Genomic DNA, 11,055 nt, shown 5'->3' with positions numbered 1-11,055 from the left:
GAACTAACTACAGAAAAAGAGAGGAGATTAAGTAGAACATTAAAATCTCCTTGCACTAGAAAGAGTCGAATCACCTGGTGACTCAAGGGTGGGGTGCAGTGCCCCAGTAAACTAAGGATTGTAGTTAATAGTAACATTGTAATATTCTTTCATCAGTTGTATCGAAGGTACTATAGCAAAGATAAGCATAAAAAATGCGGGGAGTCTAAAGGACATGGGAATTTTTCTTTTTTAGAGCAATAAGAATGTTCTTAAATTGTGGTAGTGAATCTATAACTCTGTAATTATACCAAGAGCCACTGATTGTACACTTTGGACTGAGTGAATAAAGCTGTTCAAAAACAGTAAGTAAAAACTGCTGACATCTTAACATGAATCAAGGCAGTGCCAGCCTGTACTAGTCACTGTGTTCCTCACCTCCACATACTCAGTTAAGAACAAAAGCCATTTTCACTTAAGACTGGCAGTAAAAATTAACTTTATTAATAGTTATAGTCATGATAATTTATTATAGTTACATAAAATTCCGACATAGATACATATGGGGTTCCGGAGAAAAACTTATTTTTAACATGTAGATCCTTCTCACACATTAATCAATCAAACACCAATTAAAATCTTAAGAATATGACTATGAAACCTAGTGGCTGACACTCCCTTTATCCAGGGTATGAGTAAAAAAAAATGACATAAAAATGGGGGAGAGGGTTGGGGCTTTAAAAAATGGGTGGATTGTAATACTAGTGGTCAATGAGAGGAAGGGGTAAGGGGTATAGGGTGTTTCTTTTTCTGGATTAATGCAAATTTTCTAAAAATGATTATAGTGATAAATACACAAATATGTACCATTGATTGCATTCTTTGGATGGACTGTATGATGTGTGAAGATATCTCAATAAAAATACTTTTTAAAAACTTTTTTTTTTGGTACTTGAAAGGAAATTTATTAAACAAAAAAAATGTGGATGAAAAAGTATTTTTGGAAAAAAAGCAATTGGTTGGCTGCCCTATCAGATATAATATAAAGGTATAGTAATCACATGGCTTGAGTTAAGAGAAAAGTCAAGGAAAACTCCTAGGTGACACTTATGGGGGTGAGATTGGGAGCAGGTTTGGTGGTGGAGGGAGGGAAAACCTTTATGATTTTTTTCTTGCAAAATTAGTTTGGCTTTAAAAGAAAGTTTCAGCAGTTCACCCTTGCCTCCCACACCTGTTTTCCATCTACGGAAACAAGTAGTGGTATGTTTGTATGTATTTAGTAGAGGATAGACAGATTAATTCTAGTACTACTTCTTTTACTAGTACTACTTCTGTCCTATTACCACTTTCCCCTTCATTATTTCTAAATACATGGCGTTCCTGTCATTTCCCTTCTTCAAAAAATCCTTAATAACCCTTTATCTCCTACAAGTATGCAAAGCTTCTAGCTGCATTTATATTTGGGTTCACTTCGCTTTTCCAATCTTCTCTTGTCAGGATGGCTCCCTCATTCCCGCTGGGTACAGCACAAATACATCAGGTTGTGCCCCAAACTGGCTTCACAACTACCCTGACCTGAGCCCTATTCAGGCTTCAAAGCTTGGAAGTCTTTGTTCCATGATCTCTCCTTAACTCCCACAGCACGTACTCATATGGTCTTAGTCATATGCTCTCTAGCATTAGTAAACATTTCAAATTTATTTCTTAAAGTACATAAGCCCACTAAAGGGTAATACTTGAATGAATTTCTAATCACTAAATAGTTTCTAAACACGAAAATAATGCAATATTCCTAAGTGTTTTCTACAGACACACACACACACACACATATACACATCACATGGCCCAAACCTAAAATGCAGAGTAAACCAGTTGCATCTTAGTACTCCATTATTTATTCCAGTGTGCCAAACCACTACTAATGGGGCTGGCAAAATTCAACCAGCTGTGATGACAATGAGCCCAGATGAAGGGGCAGTGGCTGTCCTCAGGATTCATGAGGCCGCCTCCCCCACTGGGCCACACTCCAAGGCAGCACCTTCTTCACCACCCGCCCACCAGCTGCAGGATTTGGCATATTGCTAAAGAAAGGGGCAACCATCCTTGGGGAATCTGTACCACATCTTCCACTGGAATCAATGGAATAACCACTGCTCTGTAATTCTCATTCAACAAGAAGTAGAAAACTGGCTAGGGTAACCCATCAAATCTGTGATCCCAAAGCACCAAGATGAGTGAGATCTCCACGTGCAAGTATGTACACAGACACATGCTCACGCAGGACATGCACACACTCCAGACAATATGGCCAGGCATGGCATACAAAATTGTGTGTGTGTGTGTGTGTGTATATATATCTCATGAAACAATCTGAGTTAGAAAAGTAGGATCGTTGCCACCACCATTTATTTATCTAATTCATAACTAAGTATATAGCACTATAGTAGTGCTAGAAATGCAAAGAAGTCCCTGCCCTTAAGGGGCTTACAATCTTGATAGGGCAATACAGCAGGCACATAAAAAACTGGACTATAAGAAAGCATATGCCAACAAATGCCACAAGAATTTTGAAGGCAGCATAGTTTAAGCACACTGGGTTAGAAGTCACAAAACCCAGATTCTAGACCCAACTTGGTAAGTCATTTAACCTCTCTGGATTTATTATCCCAGATGCAAAATGCAGAGGGTGTCTGCATTTGTTTCCCGCTTAAAACGTTGTGATTCTGATCAAAAGCTGGGGAAAACTTGATGAAGGAGGTAGTACCTGAGCTGGACATGAAGGCAGGCAGAGGAAGGTGTCTCAGCAGAGTAAAGCAGTAGTGAGGTAGGCAGAAGCACGGGATTTGGAAGGGACAAGACGAGTGTCATACGCGATGGGGCTGAGGTGCAGGGTGGCAGAAAGCCAGCTGCAGCAGCCCCTCAGGCACTAACAACACAGGAGTGGGCTGTGTTCCTCACTCACATTTACAGCTGGTCGGGTTACAATACACAATTCCAGAAACGCAAAGTATCAGAGAACAATGGGGGCATTTTATCAAACATTTCACTCAATTTCCAGAAAGTATAAAATAATTAAACATTACACATCTACATTTCAAAATTGACATCAACAAACTGCCGCAATTGTCAAAATGTAAATTGACTCAAAGTTTACATTCTTGGTAAACATAACTAAATCTCCTAAATCAAAAGGACATTTTATACAAATTGTATTATCCCAATCATTCCAACACTTATTCTCTATGTCCCAGGTACTGTGGAAATAAAAAAGATTAAGACAAGGTCCCTGCCCTTGAGGAGCCAACAGCCTGGTAGGTGAGACAAACATCAACAGCATCTTTTCTAGAGTACTATGATGCACAGCCTGATCCGGGTATGAACATAATGCTATGGAGTAAAAAGGACTGATTTATCCAATCTGAAGGAGACTTGGACAGGCTCGGAGGAGAGACCACTAGCTGGAGGAGGGAGTCCGGCAGGCCGAGTGTGTGGGGGGGAGGTTTCTGGGCAGGGGACGGCCTGGATGCAGGCAGGGAGCAGTGCAGGAGCATGGCGTGTCCAGGGTCTGTCATCAGGTGCTGTGTGGCTGGAGGAGTTAGGGCAATGGCTAGTCACGTGGAGCCTGGACTTGTCTATAAAAATAGATTGCCACTGCTTATTATGTTTTAATCATCTAGTAACACTGGCTTTTAAGGTTAGGAAGACATAGGAAAGAGAGCAGATTCTGTCTGAATTGTCAGCAGTTATTATAAGCATTTCTCAGAAAACAGAACATGCCCATGAGAAGACATACCCCCATCACCTCCTTTCCCCATCCTCTCTCTCCTTTCCCCTTTTTTCCTTTATCCACCTGCCTTCCCTCTAACCTCGGTTCTTCACAATGAAGCTGGGACCGGAAAGGCACAGAGAGGACAAAAGAACAGGACTTGAAGCACACATAGGGCAAATCAGATCACCATGAGCTAACGGCAACTGTATTGGACAAAGTTCTGCAGATGAGGAAAATTATTCTGTTAGTGCCTAATTCACACAATGTTGGAAATCTCTTTCAATCTGGGGAAAAGCAAGTAGAATCTTGCAAAACACCATTTTTCATTAAATATCAGTGTTAAAATACCACTGGATTTCAAAGTCTATCTTCACACAAGATCTGGCGAAAATTGCATTTCTTAGCTTTAAAAAAAAATAGATACAGCCTGTAATTTCAAGGCTTAGGCTTTCAGTTAACCACCACAACATGGTGATACATGTATAAACTGGCTACTGAAGACCATGCAGTAAAAGGTAAATGCAAACAAGCTATTCCTTTAGGGTAGACACTCAATTTTTCATAATAATATAAAACTGATTCTATAAAAGTAACAACTTCTTGGAACTTCATTTTATAATGAAGAAAATAAATCTGTGTCCTTTTATTTAACATTCATTCTTAAGTTACAATTAAGTCAAAACAATTTGCTTCTAATGAAAGAAACCTTAGCAATATAATTCTAAAAACATGCACATACATTTAGCAGTAGCTTCTAACATTTCTGAATAAATTACATGCATGATATACATTAATCAATAAGGAATACCACTATGAAAATTCAGGACATTTATTTTTCTGCATGGAGACTAACTACTATACAACACGCACAAACAATACAAACTCTCAAAGCAACAGTGTGTAGTAGGTAGTGAGAGACGCTTAAAATAAGCAAATTTAAAATGCCTATAAACAGGCTTTTTTTTTAGGCAACAAAATATTTTCAGTCCTTGACACCTTCTCACACTCACCTAGCACCACAGATGCAAGGACTTAAAGTAAACATGTACAATCTCATGCTTAAAACCTAAAGCATGCACTGAGTAGAACTTACGTGGTGTGATCTACTCTACTTAAGTATGCAATACATACATCCTCTTACTGATATTTTATACATTAAATACCCTGCAGCATTTTCAAATTTTAATATTTATGCAAAACAATTTTTAAAGACTTATGAAACAAGTTGTCAAGATTCACCTCCAGGCTCTTTCCATGGGCACTGGTTTGGTTAAGTGGTAAAATGGCAGCAGCCTCAAGGTTCATACTGAAGGAAAATGGTACATGTGCATGTCAATCCATGTAAAAATACAAATATACACAGATAGCACAAAGATTTGTGCAGTTGGAATCACCAGTGCAAGTGCATGCATTTGAGGTACTTATTTTTTCCATGGTCAGGTATAATTATGCATAGTCATTTTCCTCAAATGTTAAAAATTTCAGACCTGATCAAATGAAAAGATGCAACAAGTATAAATATGAGAAATTTATATATTTTAATTTCAACATGGTATGCTTTTAATGTACATCTGTTTAACATTATAGGTTTACATATTTAATTTAAAATGTTTACCAAGCAATAAATCTTTTCATTGTAAAGAGACTGACTGGTAATTATACCTGGCCAAGTGATTTAAATAACATACTTGAAATTCTAGCAAGATGTAATAAAATACTTCATTATTGCTTCAGTGGACTGAGAAACCAAAAGGCATAGATAAACAATGCTCAGTGGTGAGAAGTGAACAGCGGCCCTGAAATGGCCTGGCGCAATGAAAACTAAGCATTCTCCACGTTATCAATGCCGTTGGCATCCACGTGGATCTCGGGCTCCCCACACAAAGATGAGGGGCCAAAGCGGCTAACAGTGGGACACAAACAGCTCTTAAGCTCTGGCAATTCTTTCTTCAGGCGCTCCAACTGCTCCACTTGGAATATATTTGGTTGTTCAGGCATCCAATCATATATCCTATGATGAAACAAACACAAAAAATAAAATAGTGTAATTTCATGGTTTACTTCAGACCTGCTTGACTTTTCCAGACAATTCATTTATAGAATGCTTGGGACAGCTAGAGAAGAATATATTTTTTTAAAAGATGCAAGCATTGGTTCTATACAAAAGTATTTCTCTCCTCCCCGGTCTTTCCAATAACACAGAATAAATACCACTTCCTTTTGTATTCCTGATGCAAAAGAACTGATGATGAAGTAATTGAGTCAGAAAATGAAGACTGTAGCTTAGCAGTGCTTTTTAAAGTATCCTTTCATCAAGTCCAAGTCGGCGATGCCTTATTTTACAGACGGGGAAGGAGAGGTTAAGAAGCTTGCCCCTAAGGCCTACAGCTAATAAACAGGGCTGGAACTCACACCCCATATGACTTCTAAGTCACTAAAGATCAAGATGGAAAAGGACTTGCTCACTGGTGGAACAGGCAGGTGCCCCCAGAGTCCAGAGCAGAGAAGATGCCCATGACTGAGGGCGGGATGGCACTGCGTGAGCAGAGGAGGATGGGCTTCCTACTTACATGTGAAAGCCAGACAACTTACGGAAGGCACTATCAGCGAATCTAGGACAACACAGTAGGGAAGAATTTCTTAAACAAGATTTTTTAAATTTTACTGACTTTACTAAATATTTCATAATATTAAAAATCTACTGTTAGACATCTGTAAGAGAATGAAGAGCATCTAACGTCACTCCTTATATCCCAAAATAAATAAAATAAACCCATGAGTATGAGAAAAACAGAAGAAAACAGAAAAGTTTTTCAGTTAGCAGAACTGAAAAGTTCAAATTTCAAGCCAGTAGTTGAAAAACTGGGAACCTATCAAAATTCCCAAAAGCCTTAGTAAAAGCAGTACCAAATTCCTCTTGAAATGGGAATGAAGGAGAGAGGGGCTAAAATGAGGATTAGGTGCTACTTTGAACAACAGTAAGCATTTCCCTTCCTCTGTTCCTCTTGCTGGGCGTGCTCCTGCCCAACCTGACAGAAGGCTGGAGGTTTATTTCTGAATCGGAATTAAGCAGGATGTCTCCTAGAGCAGAGGGCAACAGGACCAGGTGAGGGCTTGGCATTTTACAAAAATACTTCTGTTACCACTACCAGGAGTATTACACAGTATATGCCTGCAAATGCTGAATAGAGATACTCCTCACTCCTCAGCTGTCTTCCCTCACTGGGTCCAGCCACATCTGGATCCTACAGCTAGAAATAGGAATTGTTCTAAGATATCCGATCAGCCAAAAAAATACAATTCTCTATCTAACATCAGAGGGATACCAAACAGCCCACCCAGAGCACAACTCCTCATCATAGGAGGCAGCCAAAGATTTCAAACAATGGAAGAAAACATGGAAGATAGTGAGGAAGGCAAGGAAAAAACCTCCAAAAATGCAACAGAAAAGCCCTTAATACTTCAGAGAAATCAAGAAAATTTCCCCAAGTTCAAGGACATATACTGACAGATTAAAATGTCCAGTGCAAGAGATACAACCAGATCCACAGACCCATCTCTATGGAATTTTAGAACACTGGTCCCAAAGAGAAGACTCCAGGCTTCCAGGGATGAAATAAAAGAAATGACACATTAAGGGAACACGAATCAATGGCTTCAGATTCTCAATAGTATCATCACTAGAATTGTGATGGCAATGGAGAAATACCTTCAAAATTCTAAAAAATTATTTCCAATATAGAATTCTATGCCTAGCCAAGACATTTTCAGATGACAGACATCAAAAACATTTACTTTATATAACCCTTATTTCTTAAACAAATACTGGAGGATGTTACTACCATAAAAGTGATAAACCAAAAGAGAGAAAGATGAGATTTAGAAAAGAGGAACTCTAATATGGGAAATGGGGCAGAGAGCTGTCATCTGTCAGGACAACAGATGTGCCCAAAGAAGTTAACTAACTCATCTGTCCAAAGGAGTGGTCTGAGTGAAAAGGAAGGTGTGTTGAGGGGCCTTTCACTCCAAGAAGACCCTGCCATTCTACTAACTCTGTATCCTAAGGGCAGGGTACCCTCGTGAATCTGAACTGAAGTCCTACTTATGTGTAGCTTCTCTTTACCAAGTGTTGATGCCATGAATGCTCTTCCTGGAAGGATAATTACACTTTGGTTTATGCCTGAGAATGGAGAAAAGCTACAATGAACTTAGAACCAGGAATACAGACCAGCCTACTCCACATGACAGTATCCCTCCCGTATGTCCAATGTCTGACCCACAGGCAGATGCCTTAACTGTGCTGAGCCAGAACCTACTAATCAGGTTAAAACAATTAGCATTAAAAACACACAGAGAGGGCGGGCCACAGTGGCTCAACAGGCAGCGTGCTCGCCTGCCATGCCAGAGGACCCGGGTTCAATTCCCAGTGCCTGCCCATGTTAAAAAACAAACACACACACACACACAGAGACACAAAGGGGCAAGTATAATATGAGTCTACCTATATAAAGTAACTTGAAAAAAAAAAAAGAAACTTGAATATGCACATTCAGAGAGACAGAAAGTAGAGAACAGGTTACCGAGGGCTGGGAGGCAGGGGTGGAGAAGGGAAAGTTAACGCATTTGGGGACAGGGTGTGTTTGAAATATCGGGAAAGTTCTGCTAATGGATGGTCGTGAGGGTAGCATAAGAATGTGAATGTGATACTGAATTGTATGTTTGGAGGGAGTGAGATGGGAAATTTAATGTTGTATTTATGTTTCCACAATTTAAAAAAGAGAGAAAATAAAGAGACAATAAAAAATATAATACACGATCTTGGACAGGATATAATAATAGAGGAGAAAGGCCCATAAGAATATCGAAACATTGTTTAGAAAACAGATACATGGAGGGACAGAAAATGATACAGTAAATGTGGCAAAACATTAAAAATTGGTACATCTCGATATCTGGGTCAGGGTATTTTAGAATTGTCTGTACAGGTTTTATATTATTTTTGCAACTGACTTGTCTTGGACATATGTTCCAGGAAACACAGCAGCACTGTCTATAATACTAAAACCCTGGCAACAACCCAAATGATCACAGAATTGTGGTACAGATATATAATGGGATATTATATAGCCATGAAAATGAATAAATTATGGCTGTATGCCAACAGTATGGCTGATCTGAGGAATATAATGACAAGTAAAATTTTAAAACATACAAAAATAAATGGTATACTGTTTAGGGATTGACAAATTTTAAAGAAAAAAAGAAGAATTTAATAAGCAGATATGTCTCAGGGAGGAAAGAAGAGAATGGATTAGGGAGGACAAAAAGGGGACTTCTTTACATGTGGTATGCTGTCATATTGTTACTGTTCTCTATTTTTTTAAACCCATTGAACAGATATAAGTAATTTTTTTAATATAAAGAGGGAACGTAGTCCAATATTCTATGAGCTCTCTTATCCCTAAAACCAAAATTAGAGGAAAAACCACCCAAGAAAGGTAAATTAAAAGCTGATCTTACTTATTATCATAAATGCCAAAACTACAAACAGAATGTTAGCAAATAAAACCTAACGGTTTAAGGTGTTAATAGGGTGGTATATATGAACTCTATATTTTATGCATAATTTTTCTGTAAAATTACAACTTCTCTAATAAAAAACAAACAAACAGTAATGATTTATAAAAGAGCTAATTTATCACAAAACCTGATTAAGTGTAAAATCTACTGTGTCTTAATGCCCTCATAGTGGAAAATAGTTTCTGAAAATTTAATATGCCCATCCACACCACACCTTTCTCCAATCCAAAATGTTGCAAAGGCTCCAAATCACTAACTGAAATACCTGAAGAAACAACTTTAAAAATAGGGGGTAAGGGCTCAGACAGAAGCAATGGAAGAGAGAGGTACAGGAGACTGTTTTTTTATAGTAAGCCTTGTAGAACTATTTGAATTTTAAGCTATAGACACATAGTTCTTTAATTAAAAGAGAAAAGATAAAGAAGCGAAAACAACTCCCTGACACTATCACCGTCCCTCTGCCCCTAAGCAGAGCCCAGTGCCGGCTGCCTCAGTGCCCCCTTTTGCCTGCCCTGGCCCATGCTCTCACCTCTGCCTAAGAGGTAAGCAAACTCAGCCATCCCTAACAGCCCCGTGTAATGCTTCCTCTGTGTTCTTCTTGACCCCAGGCCAGGAAGAACTCGCTTTAGCACCCATGATATATAACTTCTCCCTTTTTTCATTCCATGTTAACATTGGGCTCCAACCAAGTAAATTTCTTGAGATGAAGATCTGTCTGAAATTCTGCCCACCCAACCAAAGCCCAGATAATCACATGGTATAGTCTCAATATATTCTTTTTAATTAAAAAAAAAATTAACACATTTAGAAATCATTCCATTCTACATATGCAATCTCAATATATTCTTGACTGAAAATATTTGCCATCATTCCTTCCTTAAGCCAGCATTTCCTTCAAATCATTAAGTTAAAATTTCATTTATTCTGAAATATCTAATAAAAGAGCTATAAATCATGCAGTTTAATAAAAGATTAACCAAACAGATAAAAAAGGGAGAGAGGAAGGGAAGAAGGGAAGAGAGGGAAGAAAGACATCTGGGCTGTAATTCTAAAACCACACTAAATCAGACAAAATATTGGAAAAAAAACTGTTTTATTACAAAAACGAAATATCATAGGATAAACAGTTATATGAACTAAATCCAAGGAAAGTATCTTTCAAAGCAGACCTGCTAAGAATTTTAGTTTAGGGCAGGCCACGGTGGCTCAGCAGGCAAGAATGCTCGCCTGGGTTCGATTCCCGGTGCCTGCCCATGTAAAAAGTAAAAAAAAAAAAAAAAAGAATTTTAGTTAATAAATATATGACCATTCAGATCAGTACACTTTATATATGATGGTGCTCAAGTATTTTATATTTTAGCAAGTCCTCTAATCCCTCAGCATAGTAAACATCTCAGCGTAAATCCAAAATTCCTTTATTCTAGGCAACCCTTTTTATCCCCCTGGATTAGTGTATCTCAAACTTGTATTGCAAATCACCTGAGAAGCTCATGAAAAAAAATTCAATGAACAGAGAGGGTATCAGTGAGAAAACCAAATAAATAAAATATAATATTCCTAGGCAGCATGTCAGATGGTGACAAATGCTGTGAGGAAGTGCACTACGAGTACAGGTTATGTGAATAGGGTAATCAGGGCAGGACTCCCTGGCAGGACATTTCAGATCACTGAAGTCTTTCTCTCCATAAAAGAGAAACTTCAAGGGGGCAGGGTAGGAATACATCGGG

At 38.4% G+C, this 11,055-nt stretch overlaps 1 protein-coding gene across 5 annotated transcripts in view; it reads right to left on the bottom strand.

The window, feature by feature from the left end:
• Positions 1-2,368: 2,368 nt before the first annotated feature.
• The window catches only part of GPCPD1 (glycerophosphocholine phosphodiesterase 1), a 68,919-nt gene continuing 60,232 nt past the window's right edge, over positions 2,369-11,055 (bottom strand). For all 5 annotated transcript variants that reach the window (XM_077116154.1, XM_077116161.1, XM_077116164.1 and 2 more), the window contains one exon: positions 2,369-5,759. In XM_077116154.1, coding sequence (XP_076972269.1) covers positions 5,570-5,759 — 190 coding nt within the window. In that variant the 3' untranslated portion in view covers positions 2,369-5,569. The remainder of the gene's footprint in view (positions 5,760-11,055) is intronic.

This window comes from Tamandua tetradactyla, chromosome 1 (genome assembly GCF_023851605.1).
Source record: "Tamandua tetradactyla isolate mTamTet1 chromosome 1, mTamTet1.pri, whole genome shotgun sequence".
NCBI classification, from domain to species: Eukaryota; Metazoa; Chordata; class Mammalia; order Pilosa; family Myrmecophagidae; genus Tamandua; species Tamandua tetradactyla.
This window is presented reverse-complemented; position numbering and strand designations above follow the sequence as displayed.